At 37.7% G+C, this 23,414-nt stretch overlaps 1 protein-coding gene across 4 annotated transcripts in view; it reads right to left on the bottom strand.

Moving 5' to 3' along the window:
• IFT56 (intraflagellar transport 56) overlaps nt 1–23,414 on the bottom strand; it is a 44,222-nt gene that overhangs the window by 4,638 nt on the left and 16,170 nt on the right. For 3 of the 4 annotated variants that reach the window (XM_072354263.1, XM_072354245.1, XM_072354254.1), the window contains exons 6-16: nt 22,115–22,260; nt 20,686–20,857; nt 20,197–20,271; nt 18,989–19,091; nt 17,069–17,124; nt 15,176–15,229; nt 14,674–14,737; nt 9,418–9,506; nt 4,483–4,566; nt 2,851–2,920; nt 611–717 (exon numbers count right to left, since the gene is read on the bottom strand). In XM_072354263.1, coding sequence (XP_072210364.1) covers nt 611–717; nt 2,851–2,920; nt 4,483–4,566; nt 9,418–9,506; nt 14,674–14,737; nt 15,176–15,229; nt 17,069–17,124; nt 18,989–19,091; nt 20,197–20,271; nt 20,686–20,857; nt 22,115–22,260 — 1,020 coding nt within the window. Of the gene's footprint in view, nt 1–610; nt 718–2,850; nt 2,921–4,482; nt 4,567–9,417; nt 9,507–14,673; nt 14,738–15,175; nt 15,230–17,068; nt 17,125–18,988; nt 19,092–20,196; nt 20,272–20,685; nt 20,858–22,114; nt 22,261–23,414 lie in introns of those variants that run through there. The other variant, XR_011905673.1, reaches the window with a different exon arrangement.

Raw genomic sequence — 23,414 nt, 5'->3', positions numbered from 1 at the left:
TGCACAAGAAGAAGAGAATCACTGTGTATTCCTGACCATATGACCATCTTTCAGAAGTGGATTAAAAGTTTTGAGTTCAGTATTTTGGAATCAACACTAAGCCATAGAAGCAATGTGCATTTATTCTCCCATTTTTCTTCTGGCATCAAGTGACAGAACTGGTACATTTCAGTTCTATGTATGGAAATGCATGGTATTAACATCAGCGCTATGTGTCTTTGAAAACATAGACAAACTGCACTGTGAACTTCTAATAATTGGTTGTGATCAGCACTGTTCTTCTTTTGATTGTAAACATTGAACAAAAGCTAATGGAACTTCTTACCCACTTTTACTTTTCCCCTTCAAATCAGCATTAACTTTAAAGTATGAGTTGCTCTATATACAGTAATACCTACTGTACCAAAGTCCTTGATACAACATCAACTCAAATTACAATAATAGAATCATTAATGTTGAAAAAGACCTCTAAATCAATCAAGTCCAACCACCACTAGCCCAAAATAGTCCTTTAACACTAAGTTCTAAAGCACTGAGATGCAGAATCATGGAAAAACTCTGAGCCAACCTTTTTGTTTGTTTGTTTTTTTGTTTTTAAAATAAGACTCACTTTGTAGCAATCGTTTGCAATGAGCTGCAATAGGTTAAAGGACTCCCCTGAGGTCTCCATCTTCAGATAGAGCTTCCAGGCCAACTGTGGTTTCTTATTCATAATATCTGTAATAATGACAAAAACTTGGGATCATTAAAAGAATATGCCATGCACAATACTTGGTGAAAAGATGGAATAAATGTTTCTGAATTTCCTTCTCAATGCCTCACCCTGTAAGCATGAAGTTGGGAAGGGAAATGCATCCTTATCTTCTGCCTTCCTAGTGATAACAGCAATTCTTCAGAGAACACTAATAATTATGGAGAGTATACATCTCACTTTGTATTTCACAGGTATGGCAACAAGCACAGCTTGTATGATTTCAGAAGTGGATAAACAACAGAACAGAAAGTATTACAGAAGGTATTTATGTGGGATAATTAATTGGACAATCAATTTAGATGTTGAAATTTAGGATTTTGTGTTCTTATGAACATAAAGATTTTAATTGATGCTGAAGTAAGGCCTTTGATAATTGGTGCCCACCTCAATCTAAACAATGAATTCCCACAGTTCATGGAAAAGCAAAGGAATAAAATAAAAGCTCCTATAGCCTACAGGCACAATAAACCGTGTCATTATGCATCTACTAGAAAAAAAAATGTGTCCAAATCCCTGAGATTTCATCCTGGTTTTAGATTGTAATTTGTGACTGGAAATTTTCATTGGCTTTCAAGCATAACTGTTAATACACAGTTTGAAATAAAAGAAACTGAATCTTGCATCTCAGCTAGTGAAAATGTCTACTAGCACATCTGAATATAAAGAATTCTAAAAATCGATTTTATGAAGATAAGGACCATGCTGTTAATTGAGGCTTATATTGTTACTTCCAGACATGTTCGAATACTGGGAGAAAAGAAAAGGAAATGAAGTATTTCTTTTTCGTGTCTTATCAGCAACTCACAGAGTAGATGGGTGCTGGTACATGGAGAACTCTCATACTTTTTCAAAAGAGGGACTGTTCAGCTTTTCACATTTGTTCCTACTGTGCCAATACATATGTTGCAGGTAGAATGAGTGGGAATCAACAATAAACGGCCGATATAAAAACTCAGGATTTATGGACAGTTCTTATTTAGGAAGCAGTATAACAGTGTCATCAGCACTGGATAACATATGCAATGGCAAACAGCCAGGACTTAATTTCCACATACAAACCCATCTACCTGGAGAAATGGACTACTGTGCTCATGCCACGGCTTTCTACCTCCTCTTTGGGAAGAATTTGATGTAAATGGTTCAACAACCTTAAACAGAAAAATATTGTCTAGCTTCCAAAAAATATGCATCCCTAGTGCTTTCTCCCCTTTGGAGATACTTCAGGATTGAACTGTGTATGACTCAAGACCTAATAATACTCTGACATGAATGAATTAGAATGCTCTGTAATTTCCATAGCAGCTTTTATCCAGGAGTACATAAATGTAATTTATACACTTGACACTAAAAGATCAGTACACTCATCAATGAACAGCTCCTTCTGCAAAAAATTCTAGAAGCTGTTTGGAATGAAAAATGAAAATTTTAAGATAGAGAAGAATAATACAGCACCTCTACTGAAACTTCAGGAGGAATTCAGAATGCTGAGGCACGACTGAGAACAAATAGCAACTTCTATAAATGCCATAGAATTTACAGTTGACACTATAGTCAACCTCTTGTAGAAAAGTTTGCGCATTCGGAGTACTGCAGTTCCAGAGTCTGTCACAGAACTACTGTGGCACAAAATCAAAGGGATGAACACAGTCTACAGAACAAGCGTGAATTCCCTTAGCCACGGGAGTACTCCCAATAAAATCGGAATTATACAGACCCTTCTGCTTGACCCAGTATTGCTGCTTCTGTTTATGTTTTACTCTGAACATTTTACAGTTTTAATCCAGTCTTTCAAGACAGGAAATCCTCACTCAAGCAACTGAGTAGACAACTGAGAAGGAAAACATTCCCTGGTTAGGACAAAACTGCATTGATGGAACCAGAACAACACTGAAGCTGTAACTGCTTAGTGAAGCCAGACATATGAAAGTTGCAATAACCACCCACACTATAATGAGTGCACAATCAGCTTTTCACTTTTAAAGTCCTGAATCCACCTACAACATTACATTCAATTAGGAAAGCGGATTGCCAAGACTGATGCAATAGAGGAGGATGTGTATTCTGTTGAGAGTAATGTTGAGAGTAAAGTGACTCACAGCAGCGAGCCAGCCAGCTAAGGTAAACAAAATCATTCTTTATCTTCTCACTCTGGATCAAAAGGAACACCTGCAGGAAGAAGGAAAATAAAAGATTATATATATGCATGTACTTTTAAACAAACACAAGACAGACCTGCCTAGGTTCAACATGCAGGTAAGGCTTAAGCCATGCAACAATGGCTTCATGAGATGACTCTGAGTTTGCAACTGTAGTGCAGGGGCATACTGCTATGCTGAGTAGGTGGAGGACTGAAAGAGTGCAATGCTTATCAAGGGACTGCTGCAGCTTCCAAGTGCCAAGCTGTACAGAGGGTGTGGACTACCCTCAACAAGTGCCAGTAAGTGGCCACGAAACTCAAAGAGCACAAAGGAACACTGGGCCTGTAGGAAGAACTATTTGGAACTTGTTTGTTTAGAAAGCAATGCATGCAATTTAATTAGCATCATCCTGAAATACCAGAAGTTTCACTATATATATGAGTCTTTCTTCCCCATACATGTCAGAGTTCATTTTAGGTGAGCAATAAGCCATTTCTTAACCTTTTGGTTTCAGTAAGGTTCTGAGGCAAAGCATTAGCCTTTTGTAACTTACTGGGCGAAAACAAGCTTATTACACTCTGCATCCAAAGGGGTGTGTGTGGGAGAAGTGATGCATTTTAAGACGTACTCTGGCTTTATTCACAGAAAAAAAAGCCAACAAAACCTAAACCCAACAACTATGTACGTCTCTTTGCAGGTATATCTGTGACTATACTTGGGATGCTTCTGGCAAAATAAATAAAGAAAGATATCTTTATAGGAGCAGATGTATGTACTGGAATTGTGAGTTCCACAGAAATAAAAGAGCTCTGTTGTGAAGAGGCTCAAAGAGTTAAACAAAAAATTAGAAAGGAGAAAACTGAAAAGCAAAAACAAACCAAACCTGTATGATCCACTTCAGATATCTGTTGGTTTGTTTTTTCCTAGTTCATATTCTGATAGCCTTGTGGAAAACATAGCTTCCATCTTCATAATAGCTATTTGCTTCTGCATATTTTAGTTGTAATTAAGTTTCTACTGCACATAGACACAAAAAATGCTGTGTGGAAAAGTTAATCTCTTCCAGCTGCATCTGGATGCTGCTGAATAAGATAGCGAGTGCTTCCTCTTCTCCTCCCACATCTCCCCAAGGAAGAAAATGTGTTTGTTTTTTTTTCTGTTGTCGTTGCATGTTTTTTTTACAAACACAAACTTCTAGGGACACCTCGCAGCTCTTAACTATTCAGTGTCTTTTACTCAGCATGCTGTAGCCAATCTGAACAATAGGACTGCCTGAGATCCCAGACAAAGTGTAGGAAATCTGATTAAGAAGGCATTCTTTGATCAATTAGAGGGAGCTGCAAGCACTCTTGTGACGCACCACAAGCAGCATGACTCTCCATATACCTCGCATTACAAGATTAGCAAGATAATCTTTTCTGAATAGCATTCACTGTGAGTTTCGGTTCCTTTACGAATGTTCCACACATTCTAATTAGTTTCAACCAAAATGAAGACGTGGATGAAAAAAAAAAAGAAGAAAAAGGAAGAAAAACAGGAGTACGAGGGAAACATTTCTATCGTTGTGTTTTCAAGAAAATAAAAGCATACCTCTTCAGCTTCACTAAAAAGGCCCATGGAAGCTTTGGCTTGGGCGTAGTTGAAGTTAAAAGTGTCGTCATTGTAAAAGTAACTCTGGAGAAAAAAAAAAGCCACACATAAAGAAAAACTCAAATGGTGTAATGAGATTAAAAATAACACCCCAGCCCAACTCTCTGAGTCAACAACAATCAAGACAACAGGAAGGAAAAAGAAAACCCCACATTATGAAGATGCGATATTTATAAGCAGTGGGTAGAAAATTATGGACTGGGTTTCCATCCGACATTTGTGAATACATTCCACAGTATTAACCGTGAGATATCTGGAAAATACTCCATGCTCTAAATTGCAGCGGCAGCTTTTATAGGCGTAATTTTCACTTTGGTCATGTGAAGACATGCTGTGCTGCCATGGTCTCTTTCACCTCCCAAATACTTACTTCACCATGAGAGCGGTAAATAGGTAGCTGACTCCCTAAAGGCATAAGGAGATGAACAGTTTATTTTTCCAGGACTACTCAAGAAGTTCAACAAGACATCCTGTGGATCTGGTTATGTGACAGATGCTAATCTGAAACATTGGATCACATGAAAGAGGTGGAGCTGCAGTGCTGGGCTGTAGGCAGGGAGCAGAGCTTGTAATAGGACTTTCCTAAGCTCAAGACTTGCTTACAGGCACCCTTCTCTTAGTGCGATACTAAGCTGTTCTCTCCTGTGATATCAGAGAGGACACACCTGGTTAATGAGAGGTCAGGTTGATCTGGCTGCATCTCTTCCGAAACACTGCATGGGCCAAAGCAGGAAAAATAATTATAGATAAATTTTATCCTGATGTTTGGATTTGACCTGAATAGTTTAGATTTCATCATGGTCAGAGGTCCAGATTAAAGTATAATTAAAATGACCAAAGTTAGCTGAGCCTATTCTGCATTCAGTACTGTCACCACACTGCCTCACATGCAGACCTGGTGCAGGTAAGCTGGATCACAATACCATAGCAACAAGCATGAATGAGACTGTGGATCTCTGCCAAGCAGAGACACAGTGCTTGTGAAAGAACCCAAGAAAACAGCAGGATGGTTTATCTAGCATCCATAGTTATCAAAAGGAAAGCTTTCTTGAGTACATAGTAGCAAATTGTGTGGAAAAATAATGTTTTTCCTTATATAACATCTATAAGAGAAACAGCACGTATTAGGAAGATCCATTTTTACGTAACTTTGGGTTGCTCCCTCATTAAGAGTGAGAAGTAGGTGAAAAGCATAACTAGGACTGCACAGATATATGGAAAGCAAGGGACAAGACCTTTTGCCAGGGCTCCCTGTCTTCTTTCATTGTGTAGAGACACTTGACGAATCTCATCCCTTCCCTGTCACAGTCAGTCACAAAGACCCAGCCCACCCACATGTATCTGGCCACCGCCCTGAGAGAAGAGGTGAGAAGTTGCCAGCAGTTGCCAGATGTCTAGCTTTTGCCTAAATAATCTATGCTAGGGTCCAAAGGAGCTGGCAAATACAGCAAGCTATGTGAAAGCACAAGGATGAACCGATTGGGGCAATCTCAAAACTAAGTCTGTGCAAACATTTCAGTACCCTTAGGCTGAATTAACTGGTTTCACCAAATGAGAATTACAACACTTTACTGTATTCTATCTCAATGATAGTTTTGTGTGAATCAGCACAAGTCTCAGGTTAAGCAAAGCTGGTAAGCAAGTTGCTGGTTTTACTGCATGAATAGCTCCTTCTGTTCAAATACCCTCCATTGTAGTTTTGAATTAAAACTGAAAAGAAGCTCTGTCAGCAACCAAACGCAAAAACTGTCATTCAATCCTGGCTGTATTAATGCCAGAGACCAGAACTGCTGCAAAAACAAGACTAGTAGAAATGGAGCCGTACTGCAAGATATTCAGGGCAGCTACATGGTTTCTTTTTCAATCACCGGACTTCACGCTTTTGTGGTCTTTTTACTGGCCTTCAGTCTTTGCATAAAACTGCTCTGAGTGACATGTATTTCAGTGAGACACTCAGATACTCAGTTGAACAATGAAGCATTAGTTTGGGCCAGAACTCAGCTGAGCTTGAATTATCTTGTCTTCTCAGATGATCTTTAGTGCTACAGCGTCACCACCAGAGCAGCTGGCCATACATTTATAATAGGGTGTCCTCTGAGACATTCCCATGCCTTAAGCTTTTTTAATCAATCACAGAGGAAGGTGGTATTTCCTATGACTATCATGCAAACATGTCTTCAGAGAATGCACAGCTCTACATAAAGAGTTGCAGAGATTGTACTGAAGTTTATTTCTGTAAATGAAAAAGCACAAAAGGTGACTGAAAAGCCAACTCATCCTGCTCTGTAAAATGGTACAAGAACTACTTGCATTCCATGGCCTGACTAAATCTGACCAGTGGCTAAACTCTGCTAGAATTGATGAGTATCATCTACCTCAAATGGGCCATGCAAGGAAAGCAGTAGTAGGCAGAAGACATCTGTCCTTAGCCCTTGCTTTTTATCAGCAGCACTGTGTCTCAGAGTGCCAGTATCGATAAACCCCTCCAAGAATTTAACAAATACGTTTTTTACTAGGTTTGATCATTTTGCAACTTGCTAGATACAAAACCTTTCAAAACCTTGCAATTCAAGGAGGAGCCTTGAATGACAACGAGTTTGATAAACCATGTGCTTGAAGGGACAATATTAATTTGCTTAGAAAAGATGTTGTGAGTTTACTATAATTCCAGCAAACCACATATTGTTTTCAATACAAATCAAATAAAGATTTCCAATCTACCTGGTTTATTCTAATCTTCATTTTGTATCACCTTGTTTTCTTACCAATCTTCATTATGACTAATATTATTTTCTTCCATTTCTGTAGCAAATAATACCTACCTTCTAAACCTCTTAAGACAGTATTTCAATTTCTAAGAATTCTCTGAAATACTTTTCTTTCTGTATTGCAGAAGGGAGGGTCCAGTATTTCCAATATTTCAGACAAGAGTAAACCATATACCATTATGCAATGAAATGATTGTTTTTCTATTGACCTTCCTTTACTTAGCTTCATATTTTGTTTAATCCTTACAACACATTCTCTTTACAACTGTGAAAACTGAGAGTTATCTTTGCCTAAAAATGTGTCAGAACAGGTACATAGTTAAAGATAGGTATATACAACACTGTTTGCTGTATGTGGAATATACTGCTGTATGTTGTTCTTCTCTGATGATTGATTTTGGCAAACTATTATTATGGATGGAAATGTTCAGTTGCAAGCAAAGATCCACTTACTTATAACATGTAACAGTAGTGCTTCATACTTCCAGTAGAACTGCCAATTTAAAACAAAAAACCCCAAACCAAACAGACTGAATATTGCATTTTTCCTTTTTTTCCCCTTCAGACTTTCTTTCCAACCTTTCCTACACCATTTTCCTTTATGCCCTCACAAACAGAACTGCTCACCAAATCCCCTCAACTCAGTGCTTCTCCTATCTTATGACTTTGTCCTATCCTTTCATCACCCTATTGCCTACTTGCACTCTTAATTTCTATTTAGTGTCTTACTCACTTCTGACTCTTTCCTTTAAAAATGCGAACCACACTTTACTTTCCAATATTGATGACTACTCCTTTTGTCTCCCCAGATACTACTATACTCTCTCTTTTCTAAGCTTTCCCATCTACACTGGCAGTGGTGATAAATCTCCTTTAACTTTAGCCTTTCCAGGTTAGAACTGGTTGTTCAAGAGCTGTGCATATCTTTGGGGTGACTCATTCCATTTAGGACAACTGTAAGAAATACACAAGATGAATTCTCCTCCTAATGTTATCGTGTGTCCATACTGGCTATACACTGAGACAAGATGATCAGTTTTAACTGGAATTCTAACTCTTAGATGGCCTAAGTCAAGCAAAACAAATCTCACTGCTAGTTTCCAGTGCTCCTTTTCTTCAATTAAACACTCACTTCAGTTTAGGGTAATAGGTATCTTTTCATTCCAATATAGTGGAGCCATTCCAGTTGCTATAGCCACTTGGAATTTCATCACTGACCTCTCCCCTGATGTAGTTTAAAAACATTACACTTCTGTCATACTTCACCCATGCTTAGGCATGGTTACAAGCACATGCATATTCCTTAGGTCTCCCTTCCCTTAGAACATCATAGCTCTCTCCCCACTAGTGCAGATTCTCATTCCTCTTCTTATCAAATAGAGTTCTTACTACTCTTGTCTCCAGTCACTGGAATAAGATTGCAATCACTTAAGCCCATGATCAAACTATAGCCTATCTCCGGGTCCTCACATCTGATTTATAAGTAAATAACTAATTTACAGTCATTTCAATCCATTGAATGCAGGTGATGCGACAGCATTGCATTTGGTAACTGTAAACTCCTCTCACTTTGAAAAACGCAATACTACCTATAGGGTACTACTCGGATTGCTTCCGTAAAAATAGCATTCTTAGCTTTCTGCTTTGGTAATACTGCCCTGTCTTAACCCATCAGTGACTGCTTTCTCTTTAAAATATAAGCTTTATTACTTCCAAGATCCTTCTTGTACTATCTTCCTTACACACTCACGCTCATCATACTTGTGTTCCCAGTTCTTAGCTAGTGACAAAACAAATATTTGTTTTTTAGTTCCATGCTGCTACAAATTAGTTAATTGTCTTCCTTTAGTTACCTTCCTCTTCTCCTGTGATGCCACCACAAAGTCTGATACCAATTAAATTGCAGGTTGAGACCATCATGTCCACCATGCTGCATAATGTTACCTCATGAACTGCTCCCATACATTTGGGTCCATTTCCACGTAGCACTGTTGTTCCCCTGTTCCTATTATGTTTCTGTATCTTCTTCTGTCTCACACAGTATAGCATAATTCCACTGGCAGTGATTCTATGCATTATAGTACTACCAATGCTACGTAATACTAACCTTGACCGAGTTGAGGTAAATCAGGACATTAGCAAACTGTCTAAGAAGAAAGAAGCAGGAGGCCATGCACTGTCTCCCTGGAATGGTATCTGAAATTCAGGAGAAATGCAGATTAGTAGAATTTAACAGTTATGTGGTAATGGAGGTCACTGCCAAGATTGCTGGCAACTATGAAAGCAACTACTAAAAATAATGTAGCTTTCCTTTTCAGGCAAAGGAGTACACTAGAGGTTAGATAAGCTATTAGATCATCTTGTCATCTTTCTTTACAGCATACAATAACTATCATGAGACTGCATTCAGCAGCACATTCAACAGAAATAAACTGCTTAAGTAATACGACTTTTTCCATGACAAAACCTATGTAGCATTATTTTACCATGAATTATTCTTACTTTTAGGAAACATCTGATACAAACTCTGAGTTTGTTATTCTGACCTCATACTCTTTTGCTTTAGAATTACACTCTTTGGTTATCCCAGACAAAGCAGCTCCATATATTCTGATTTTAGGTCCAGTAAGAGGGCAAACTTCAGACACCAAAAGCATTACCGAAAAGTTTCAATACATGCACAAGTTAAAATACAGCATGAACGCTATTTTCCATGCACTTGGGTTACTACATTTCTCACAAGGGATAATGCCGTAAATAAGTTAGGCAGAGAAGTGCAAATGAGTGCCAGTAGGATATATTTTTTTAAGAGTTTACTAGGACAATTTTTTTCCCCTTCATTCTCAGCCAGCAGAGTGGTCAGAGATGGATGAATCCAAGTAGCAGTCACAAAGGCAATATCCCAATGTCGTTAGAGAGCATGATGTTCTGTGCTGGTTGGTGAAGTGACAGAAGCCAAGATCCTAGGATTACCAACAGCCCTGAAGTAATTGCATTTTCAGGTTAGTTATCATCAATCCATCCACACGACAAAATTGTATTTGAGGAACAATACTTTAACTGCACCACAGCACTAAACATAGCATTCCTCTGGAATTCCACTGTGAATTTTGCTTTCTGAGGTAAGGAACTAATTGTTGCTAGAAAGCATTGTATTAGATCTCAACATGCATTGCAAGAGAAAGCAAAATATTCTTATTTTTTATCTTGTTGCACAAGGAGATACTGGGCTTGGATGACCTGTCATTTCCATAAAGAAAAAATAATCCCTACCAATGGCTGAATGACATCCTTCAGTTCTCCAATCTAAGGAAATCATTTAGTTATTTAAACAGTGTTCATCTGGGAGCAGAAACTGGCTTGTATACTTATCAGTCCTTTTTCATGTGTAGGCACACTTACTGTGACAAATATATGCCTATATATATATGAACAATAAGAGAAACATTTTTTCCTCAATGCACTGAAAGTACCTCAAGAATGCACTTTTCCCTGTCACATTCAATTTTTGAGGCTCGAATTCTCAGTAATTTAAATAATATCCAAGAAAATACAAATGAACATTGAAAGACTTAAAACTGGGAATACATTTTCCACTAAAAAGGAGTTACTAGAACCATGCATTTTTTTTCCCATATATGGGAAATGTCTTAAGTTTCAGTATCAAGTCTCATATCCACATGTTGGCAGGAAATTCTATTATATCAGCACACTATCCCCAATATATCTTTAATGAATAAAAATAAATAAAACCCAAACAAGTAAACATTTTAAATCTTATACAGCACAGCACGAAAACTGAAGTTTTATGGTTCTACTCTGCACAGTCTGTCTTATGTGGGAAGAGGATAAGGTTTCTCACTCTGAAAAATTACTGAGATTGATCTAAGAATACCTCAAAGAAAAGACTGCACCAAGCCCAGGAGAAATACTTCCTCCTTCCACTTAATAGCAGAGGTGCCTGCCTTGGTCGTAAGAGGACTGCAGAAAATAAATGGGGTGCTGTTTTCCATTGTGTCAGCAGTGTAAATAGGGTAGTTTGTAAGACTTATGTTCAGCACCACAAACACTGTACTTAATGACAATTTTAATGCTTTCACTAACCTTCCTCTTGCAATATTTTTCTCCCTAAATTATCTCAGAAATATGATCTTGGTTCCATTTTCTACCAAGTTGAGACACTGCGATTAGATCACTTAAAGCATGGGAATTACCTGCAAAAATCTACTTATATCCCTTTTCATAATGGCAATTCTATTTCAGGAGTCACTCAGGATTACAAATTCTTTATTAAGTAGTAACATAGAGCTGCTGTTCTGGGTGGTTTTTATTGTATCTAACAGTTGAGTATTGACTGCTATGCTTCTAAGTGCTTCCCGATTTTTCACATCCGGGTGTCCCTACTCCTCTTAAATTACATAACTTCTCATATATCTAAGAATTTCATCTCACACTGAAAAGGACTCTGCTTGCTCTTTGTTTCTCAAACCTCTACATCACAAATGTAATTAAAAATAACAGATTCAATTGCTGACTCCAAATGACCTTGCAAATACACAACACAGTATTCTTTATAAGTTAACTTTTTACTGCTTTTGTCTTCATCCACTCATGGAATTTCTACAGTTATAGAGAGCAAGTCAGAAACACAGGAAGTTGTTTTGAGATAATATTCCACATAGAATCATAGAATCACCAAGGTTGGAAAAGACCTACAAGATCATCCAGCCCAACCGTCCACCTATCACCAATATTCCCCACTAAACCATGTACCTCAGTTCAACATCTAAACGTTCCCTGAACACCTCCAGGGTTGGTGACTCCACCGCCTCTCTGGGCAGCCCATTCCACTGCCTGACCACTCTTTTGGAGAATTAGTGTTTCCAGACTTGAATTCCCCCCGGCGCAACTTCAGACCATTCCCTCTAGTCCTACTGCTAACTACATGGGAGAAAAGGCCAACGCCTACCTCACCACAAATCTTTGCTTCAGTACATTCGTTTTTTGATAATTCACATTTAAGTCGAGAGACTTGCAGGTCCATTTCCAAGAAAAGAAAAAGCACAGGTTTTCCTCACTGTAATCAGCACAACCTTCTTTTCCTTTGTAGCCCGCAAAGCAGCTAAGTAACTTGATAAAGATCTCAGACAGACAATCTGGTGGTTCTGACTCTTTGCTAGATTGGCACAGTGGGAAGCGCTGAAGTGTGACTTACATGTTTGAATAGCCTGGCTGGCTACAAGCCCAAGTGTACAAACAGGTGAGAATTCTGTTCTCCATTTCAAAATGCAGCTAAACAAAGGCAGCATATTTAAAATGACCAAAAATATACAACGTAATAATTAATATGCTAAGTAACATAAAAATGATCACATTGGATAGATTCCAAAGTCTGTCTCGTTCAGAAACTTGTGCAGTAAGAATATATGGCTATAGATATATAAAGTTATTTGTGCTGCTTGTTTTTAACTATCCTGCTGATTATTTATTTCAGTGCTCTTTAGGCTTTGGATGGCAGAGTAATGAATTCTTCTCTATACATCTTCGCTATGGATTTACAACGTACCGTATCACGAGCATAATGAACTCAGTCATCGCTTCAGCAGGCTCTGTACACTCTTATTTTATCTCTCCTTGTTCAGTAATCTGTCCCCTTTCCTTTATCCTTGTTATGCTTATGTACACTTCCTTGTTCTACTATACTGACTGGAAATGTAAGAGTCAGAATTGCAGACAATATTCAAGAAGGGGAACTACAACTGCGTACAATGACACAGTAATTATTTCTATTTTGTTCTCCCTTCCCTCATCAGTTCCTAAGAGTCTCTTCAGTTTTTTTGGTGCTTCTGACAATTTTGCAAACATAGTTAAAGCTTTTATCCCCCATAAGTAATACTTAGTATTTATCAAAGCTCAATTTAATTTGCATATTACTACCCAGCTTCATATATTCTTCCACAGCTTTCATCATTGTGGAAGCTCCTGCTATGAGTAATTTTGTACCACTGGCAAACCTAGTCATGTCTTTGTTTGCCTCCTACAGCTAATTAATTATGAATATGAACCCTTTATTTAGGAAGAAAAAAAGGTCTTTTCAAGTGTTCTTATCAGGTTTGTTTTATTCTTTTCATTGCTACTTCTCCTTTGAAACAGAAAACCTGTAGTGAAATATTATGTAGTTTCCCTTCTTGAAATTTAGTACTGGAGAAATACTTGAGGTTTTTGTTAGCAAATGGATTTTGAATTTGATTACACACAGATTACTGTAACAGAATTGAATTTTGATCTTAATATTTCAAATCAAGTTCTATGTAATAATCTCTGTATCGGTCAGGAGTCACCTGTTCAACTGTGTGCTCTCTTACTAAGAAAGAAGAAAAGTTGTCATTCAACTATTATGTAATTATTATCTACCTATATAAAATCTCTAACCTTTTATCTCTTTAAATATGCCAGCCACTGCTGCCATCTACTCTGGTTGGTGAATAATTTAGCCTCAGTACTATGCATTTCATATTATCTGAGCATAAACAGGTTTGTGTTACTCACTGATAAAGAAAACATATTTACTTTATTTTGGTCAAGGTTTCTGTATTGCTTAGAAACATTTCTTCACTGGCATCATCTACTTTGTAATGCCCTGTTGCAAATTAAATGTGAATAGCATGATAAATATTACCTTCTTCCTATTGTGTTTAAAAAGTGATTTTAGATTTACAACCTCTTCTAAGAACAGGCGTTCCACTTCACTCATCTATTTTAAAAACACCTAATATTTGCAAAAAAAACCCAAAAAACCATATTTGATTTTCATGTGTTTGCTTTCTGCTACCTCAGATGAACTCTGTTTATTTCTTCTACTTCCTACCTACAGTTTGTTGTTCTCCACGTGGCCTTCATTTGAGGATACACAAACCACACTATTTCACTGTTAAAGGAGGAATTACTTTGAACAACGTGCTCTTTTCTGTCATCTTTTTTTTTTCCACAAGATTTTTTAAAAGTGACAAAGGTTTCAGCAACACACTTAATTATGGTGCTGTCCTGTTTCTACAAAGGGGATGATTAATATAAGACAAGCTGCTATAGTACCTCTAAGTGAAGACTTGCAGTCTGAAGTATCGCATCTTTTCTGGCTGAATTCTGGTCAAAGCTTTGGAATAAATTGAGCCTTCTAATTTAAAATTGTATTTAAAAAAAAACAAACAACAACATAAATTAAACTTTCTGTTGCTCACATTATAGCAACAAAATGCCTAGCACCAGTCAGGCTAATGGTCAGCAGTTAGATGATGATATGAAATACAAATATATACCATCATAAGAGGGACTGCATAATAGAGAAAGAGCATTTCAAACGTACCGCATTCACTGGCTGATTCACCCACCAACTGGAAGAACTGCTGAGCAATTTTCAGATGATCTCGCTAGGAGAGGAGAAAAAAATTCAACATGAGCTCCAGAGTTGTTACTGCAATACAAACAGAAATTGTTTTTGGGGAACGGATGGAAGAAGTGAAGAACAACACGCAGGCAAACTGGGATTGAAGTAAAACCAGAAAAGGTAAACTATGCCACTGTATAAGTCTAAATACACCGGAATACTGTAAAAGCAAACAGAATTTGGAAGCACGACAGGAAAGTCAGATTTAGCTTGATTTATTTTCAGGACTAGAAACAGAAACTTGCAGCTTATTGATTATGGACTAAGAACTTCACGGAATAATATGAAGAGACTCAGAGATGCTGCAGTGTAAATGCAAGATGACTTTCACTCCATTCCAGTCCCTACAGCAGGGTATGAATATCCTACTGTTCATATCCTACTGTTGAAGAAGCTGGAGAACCTCATGGACTTAACTCACCGAATCCATTTCTTGTCCAAGAGCTGCATTTACCACTCCTTTGAGGATATACTCCTGGAAGAAAGGAGCACAGAAGATCAAAAAAGGCAACATGAAGATTTCAGGAGACGCAGAACAGTGTACTCGTACATACTTTTCTGTCTAAAGTTAACTCTAATCCAAACCAGTTTAACTGAGAGCTGGCTATTACCAGAGCAAGTGCTTCAGTATGGCACCACAGTCACCACCCCAAAAATCTATACTACTTGTTAGCTTGTCACTTCTGCTAAATATTTGGGCTGCAAAGAAGTAGAGTGTTTTCTGATAAGACTTTATATTCAAAGATTATGCACCAGAAGTTACACCATAACATGGTATTATGCCCTCTTCACCACCATCTGGCTGATAATCAAGTGCAATACTGCTCTATTAATGCACAGATCCAACTTCTAGTACACAAAACTGGTTTACCATCACCACCACCACCCATGCTCCAAAACACAGTATTTCTCATCAAGGTAAAAATATCAAGAGATTTGTGCTCATGCTACTCTACTGAAGCTGGGAAATGGAACAGAGTACGCTGTAATCTCTACTATGAGCTACAAAGGCAGCTCTATTCTCCACTGAGCAAGATTTTCTTAGCATGTAACAGACTTGTTTGTCTTGTTTAAATCTTAAAATTCAGTGTCGTAGCTATAAATGTGCTGTAGTAGGTTCTCCTGATAAACCTGGACAGATCCCGCAGACATAAGCACAGGAAAGGAGGAAAAAAACACAAGACTGTGTGCAAATTAACAAATGTAAGGAAACAATCAGACAGTAATAGCCAGCATGCTAAGGAATCATTTCAGTACATCAGCTCTTACAGATGCAGAATTAAATCCTATAGACTTCACGACAAAGGAGAAATTTGATAAGAACGATAGGAGGATATATGAGTAGTTTTGCAGTCTTAATTGGGAGATCCTTCGAAGTGTGGGTGAGAAAACAGAGGAAAAAACCACAAAGATTCTCAATTCAAAATGTATTGAATGGGTGATATCATGGTATACATATTTAGCTTGTATATGGGGAAAATGCAGGGAGAAAACAGGGGCCAAGGAAGCAATACCTGTATAAAACTGTTTAAGTATTAAGTATAGCATATATAACTGCTTAAGTATTGAGTATACTGAAATACACAAGAAATAAAAAGCATAAAGAAACAGCAGAAGACACTCCTCCGCACAGAATTACCAGATCTGTGTTTGAGGTTTTCCTTTTCCTCCCTCTCGTTCCTCCCCCCAAATCTATTCCTCACACACACTCATGAAAGGTCTCTTTCATGCCCAGTTATGTGATCTTTGGAAACTAAACTGCAAAGAGGAATAAATCAGAGACTAGAGATGTTGGAACAGCCACAAAAGAAAATGACGGTAGCAGTCAAGGGATATTGCAGTTTTCACTCATGGCAGCCAAAGTGAGATGGGATTAGAAGAGACCTATTATTTAAGACACTGAATCTAATCTAGCTCATTTTTATTGAAATGGCTTCAGGACAAACCACATGAGTGTCTGAGCCAGCAGATCTTGAGGGATGGTGGTAACCACCACCGAGGGAGAAGTGACAAGCAGCTGTAGTTGGAAGAGAGCTTTTATTTATACAGTAATAGTCAGCTCCCTAGAAGCAAACAGAGTTGCATTTTCAATCGACCCTGGGCAGTGCACTACTAAACACGCTAAGTACTCATGTATGCACATATGATATTCTATGGATGGCTGTCAAATCTATCACTGATGAAAGGATAAAACATGAGAGTTTTAACAGTGGGAATGTAGCAAGCTATCTGCAGGATACCAGCTTTGTATGTGGCAGAATTCATACTAATTTATAACCTGCCTTCATGTACCATGACATCATTTTCCAATTACCTGTGGGGCTGTAGGTTCCAAGTCTTTAATCAGGTTATAAGCCTCCTGCACATCATCTGAAATACCAGATGTTAGAATGCATGACAAACCACAGCATGTTGTATTAGAACAAATCACTCATCCTCTACAAAATTCCCCTATAGTCACAGATGAAGAAATAAAGCATTTAGACAGGAAGAGAAAGGTACCTATAAATCACTGTGAATTTATATCACGACGGTGATGGTTTTCTAGAACTCAAATAACAAACATGGTGTGAGTAATAGCTTCTTTATTATTACAGTTTCCCTAGTAGAGATGACTCGGTCCCTTGTTCATAATCTAGTGGCTGACTTTCCAACAGTACAAGGTCAAGATAATAAATCCATTACTTCCTTGTCGTATCACTTTTCATATTTATTTACTCTGTATGTGGGATAAGGTAAGATGTTTCTGAAGAGACACTTCATTTTTTCTTATCAATATTTCAAAATCTGTCCAGTACCTCCCACCTGATCCTACTTCTAACAAGCAAAAACATTATTAGCGAAGAAGTTTTAATGTAAAGCTTGGATTTAATAAGCAACTTTGCATCTCTCCAAGAAATGGTAACTGAAAATATCCTAAACCTTATGAAGATGTAGGAAAGATTGTTAATACAGCATTATACCAGATGCCTACAAGAATAAACCCTATCAAACAAAGCTTCCTTTTTGACAGTACATACCATTCAGACAGCACGGCGACAGTGCTCCAGGGTGACTTAAGGCAATATAAGTTAGAGATCTCAAGCTCCAATTCAACCCTGACCAACAACTCTGCTTTTCTAGCCAACCCCTAGAACAGCCACATGACAAACCGCTACAGACTGTACAAAAGTAATCACTTTTTATTAAAAAATTAGAAATAGTTTTTTGTTTTTTTTTTCTTTGACTAGCTTAGCTCACCAATGCTGGCTCAAGGCAAGAGACAGGACTGCTATTCAAGCTTATTAGCAGTGCATGAGGAGGAGAAGAAACAACAGCAGCCCTGCTTTTTTATCAGTGCGGACCATCAACGCAGAATTCTGTTCTTTGGGCTCTGAAGAATTTCTCTAACAAATATAGGAAATTGAGATTGGAATTCCTGGCCCCATACCCTAAAACTCACTACCTTAGACAGAAGAAAATGGGAAGCATGTTTGTGCTTCAGTCTCTCTACTTCAGAGCATGTCTTTATCAGAAACCTTGTAAGTTTCAGAGAGATGGCTCTAGTCATTGGGAGAGTTCTGAACTGATGTTGCTGCACTATAAAGATTTTTTAAATGGAGACACAGTGTAAGCACATTTTTATCCTAACCCCATAGCGTTCCTTTGTCAGTATGCATGCTATTTGAATAACAAAGAATGGAACCTAACTGAAATTATTGCAACGTTGGCAGCAAATGTGTAAAGTTTGAAGCATATCTTCCTCAATAACGTTGTTAATAATAATAGAATCAATAATAATACTAATATTGCTTTCAATAATATTGATCACAATAATGTTGGACACAACATTTGCTAGGAGCAGCAAGTTACCAGTGTCAAAGTGTACTGACTGACCCAACGGATGCCTAGTTGTATAGATAAGGAAATAGCAGCACATGCTTGAGTTTAGCAAGGTCTTTTGACACAGTCCCTATTGGCCACAGCCAATTCCTATCTCACCACTTTAGCCGTCTCTACAAAACCAATAACCTCCAACTCTCTGTGGAAATAGATTTATTTGTTGGCATACAATTACAGCCCTTCTCTCCGAGCCATGGGAATTTGTTTACATCACTATCTCTCAGAGATACTGAAAAGGAAATACATTACACACTGCTGCAAAACAAAAAGCATTTTGGGGAGTAATCAGTTGATATCAGATAAGTAAAAACCATCCCTGAAGCTATGAAAGAGCCAGAGGAAGGCAATCTACCTTGCCGGAGATAGTAAATCACAAGATTCAGTCTTGCCTCAGGAATAACATCAACCAGAGGAGGCAGCACCTGCAAAGCCCCTTCTCCTCCTCGGAACACCACCTGCAAATGAAAGCAGCATATTGATAACTGCGTATTATAATCTTCCTTATGATCTCTTTAATTCCTATGCTAACAGTTAAAAGAGGTCAACAGTACAGTCTTTAGTTAATTCCTGCTTTAATATAACAATAAAATTATCTGTATGACAACCTTTATTCTAAAGAATATTAAGTACATAATTCATCAGCAGAGATGGACTGATCTCAGATTTTAGCAGCTCAAAGCTGAATATGGCCCAGAATAAAAGTGAGAACAAGTACAAAATTAGTTTCCTTATGATTATGCATTTGAGAAAAAAAGATAGGACAACTATTACACAATTGTTTAGAATGCCATTAGATCTATACAGGATTCAGTGCTTTATACTTCAGTGTTATATGGCAGTTCCTTCAGAAAAAGAATTCTAACATACTGACTCAATAAACTCCTGACAAAAAGGTGAACATTCAAAATAAAGAATTTTAACTTACAAAGTCTAATCTGAAATCAGTGTCGACAACAACTGCCTGATAAATAATAGCTATTCACAATTGTTCAGCAAAGTAATAATGCCACTGTGGGGAGCATTAACAGGTACTCAGCGTCTCTCACTGCAGAATATATATAAATACTTTGGCTTGTGTCGGTATCTTTTTCCCCATGCACTGCTTGTCAAGTATGGTTTTGATAAAGACCATTTCCTGAGTTATCTTAATTCCACTGACATTGTAGTCAATTGTAGACAACACACCGAGTTGACAGTTCAAGGTCATGCATTCTGGCTTGTGACTATTCTACCCTAGCTGACACTGGTCTCTACAAAATATCCTGCTGGGGTATTCTTACAGGCTATGAATTGTTTTGATATGCCCTTTGTGTAAATGCAACAACATTATTATTTTCATAATATAGTCTCAAACTGTCAGAGAAAATGCCAGCAAAAAAAAGCAACAGCTACAAACTTGACGGTACATCAATTATACAGACCAGTTTTCTGGACTGGGACTTAGAGGGCAGCAGAGATTTAGATGTTTGCAGATCTCAAAATACTCCCTTCCATAAGTCTTCAAGAAAAGCTCTACAAATGACTACAGACCCCATGAAGCTCAAGAAGTACATTACTCACCAGATTATGTTTAATGAGCTCCTTCCCAAACTCAAAAGATGACGAGGCACTGTCTGTCAGGTTCTTGAGTTCTGCCTGGAATTACATGTATTCAAAAAGTTTAACAATAACACACAAAAAAGCACGCAGACATCAGTGGAGGTTCGTATTTGTCTCAAAACTGACAGAATCATCTCCACCAGTGCTGGGTCGCTGGAAGAGTTGTGCCTTCCCACTTTTATATGATGATTCTTACCAATTGAATAATACACAGACAGAAGATCAAAAGGGGGGCAGGAAAACAATAAGACCACTGTGTGTGCACCCATATGTACAGACGGCTTAATATTACGGTAACTGAAGTAGGTTAAACTCATAAGAGGACACAATGATGTGATACTAGGCCATTATCAACATGATTAACTGATTAAGACAGATAACAACGAGAAGAAATGCCTAAGGGACACTGAACTGAAATGAAGGCAAACGGAGGGGCTGTCAAATAGATACCTCGGCAGCCTTTCCATTGAACAGTCGGAAATGGTTACAAGCCTTGAGGTTAAGAGCAATGGTGCTGTCAGGAACTTGCTGAAGATAAACAGCCAGCACTTCTTGTGATACATCATAGTAATCCAGTTTATAATAGCACAGAGCCACGTACACATTCAGAGCCAAGTACTCCCTGCAGAACAGAAAAAAGAGCATTTCAGACAACATTTCAATCCACCAGATAGTTATACAACAGAATATTAAAGTCAGGGATGAAGCCCCGTATCTTCAACCAGAACATCAAATTTGGGATTTCTAAATACTTGCTAGGCATGTTTATATCTCTAGTTTGTGACATAAGTTGCACAGATGCATTAACAGATGCGCATTACTTTTTTCAATGGCAGCTATTCAAACACAGTTACTGACTACATTGTTGGTTTGCAGGTCTTTGAAAATGTGGTGATTCATACAAAGGAAATCCACAGAAAAGAAGTACTTCTGTCCCGGCAGAACAGGATTTTCTGTGCTGTGCATGTGAAAGAATTTAAGATGCACTTAAAATTCTGAAAACATTTCAACAGATCATATTATCTTAGAAATACAACTATTATTTGTTTTAGAAGACTACACAGGCTACTGCAAGATATGAAAACAGAAGACCCAGGCACAGAAATAAGACAGATATTTGTAGGAATAGTAAGTAAAAATATAACTGTTATGAAGGTTATGAACCATGATTGCTTCTACAGATTTAGAATTTAAAAGACTCTTTCCTGAGCATTAAATTACAAATGTACGTTATGAAGGACACTCAGCTTTCTCTAAAGCACTCAACAGGAGACAGTGCCAGAAGACAGCTACGTATTCTGGGGCTGCAGTTTCTACTTTACCAAACTGTTTTTCCAGCCACTTAAGAATTCAGTTTGTTCCTTGTTAAATTATGAACTAAGAAGTACAATATGACAGAAAAAACATGATACTTAAAGAAATGCAAAGAGCTTTCTATGTGACCGCTAAGAGCCAAACTCCTTCTTAGAAAGGGGTAACAGGTAAAGCAGAAATCAGTGATCAAAAGAAAGGCTCACCAGACTGATCATTAGGAGGTGAGAAAGGAAGAGAAGGAAAAAAAGAAAGGGAAAAAGAAAGCAGGTACATAACCATACATAATTTCAGAAGAGAAAAGTATAAAAATATAGAGGGCTGTCAGGATGCATTACAAGAAAATAAAGCAATGGAGAGCAGTTTTACTTTTTAAAATGTGCATTTTTCCATAATGATGTGCAATGAATAAAATCGAGGGATCTCCAACTTGTGCATGTTTTGTGTTGGAAGGAGGGCACAGTAATTGGGGAAAATTCCTACTTTTAGAACCTAAAAGCAACTAATTGTAGTTTAGTTACAACAATGTTGAAGACACCAAAGTAAGGTTTAGAGTAGAAATGCCCACCGATTTTCAAGAAGAATGCATTTGTAGATATCAATAGCTTCTTGGTAGTGGGACCTCATGTAGTGGATGGATGCCAAGCTAAGCTGATCCTCTGTAATGTCTTGCAGATTTTGGTGAGAGCTCATCAGTTTCTTCTCATCACTGAACTAAAACAGAAAGTGAGACATACTCAGAAGAGTTCAGTGAGAAATACATTTTAAGTTAATGCGCTAGATTAGTTTTGCCCTCGCTGGCAAGCAGCAAGCGATTCATTTTTAACATCTGGATGTTACTTCAAAGTTAATTTGAACAGCGGAGAAAGCCAAACAGTAAGAAACAGACCAGCTGTAACCAGATAAATGTGAGGCTAGAACTAAGCACACCTTTTCCTTTAAGTTGTGATTTAGACATAATCACACATCGTCTGCTTTGCTGGATAAGAGAGCTTAATTAATCAGTTATTTCGCAAATATAATTCTGCAACACGGGATTTAACTTGTTATTCAATTGGGCAGATTTTTTTCTGTTAACAGCTGAAATGTTATTTCTCATGGATAGCAGAAAAATGGAAGTCCTGCCAGCACTCAAGCACTACCTTTCACAATCCTTTACAACATTAGCAAATTCTCTTTCATCGTTCCTTCAAAATCCCAGTTAAAGCACTCATTTTTAAAGGCACTGCTGACAAGCACATAACAAACACGCTAGGGTATAAAAAAGCAACAGAGTTCAATGACCATCTTATACTACAGTAGTAAAGTTGAGGCTATCTAGCAATCATTTTTCTCAAATTGGTTATTTCAGTGCTTCCCTTCTTTATACCATGAACATCTTTTAAGTGCCAGTGTGGCAACAGAAACATTTTAAGATTACTCTTCTAAGCCAACAGAAATTTAAGTAAAGAGAATCTAGCATCAAAGCTAACATGCAGGACTTGTATCCTATTTTGCTCCAAACTCAGTCTCTTTGGTAGCACAATACTGGTTGGGTATCATACAGGATAGTACAAAGCAAATGGAAGGGAAGACAGCCATGTGTGGTAACTGAAACAGTCATTTAAGTGTTGTTGACATTTAAGTAAGTCTCATGCCATAAACATGATTACTTTTTGGACACTGAATGACTTAGGAGGATCCGAAATGCCTTATGAACCTTCTTGGTCAAATTGCTAAGTATAGCACAGCTGCAAGTTAGGAAACTTTGATAACTTCAAAGAAAAAGAAAACAGTTGTGTATGCATTCCTGATTCTGCTCAAAGTCTCAGGTTCTCCATAATCAAAAATACTATCAGGTTCTTATCGTATGACTTGCATGAAGATGG

This window comes from Excalfactoria chinensis, chromosome 1, assembly GCF_039878825.1.
Source record: "Excalfactoria chinensis isolate bCotChi1 chromosome 1, bCotChi1.hap2, whole genome shotgun sequence".
In the NCBI taxonomy this organism is placed as follows: domain Eukaryota; kingdom Metazoa; phylum Chordata; class Aves; order Galliformes; family Phasianidae; genus Excalfactoria; species Excalfactoria chinensis.
The sequence above is the reverse complement of the archived record's forward strand: the minus strand, read 5'-3'. Positions and strand labels throughout refer to the sequence as shown.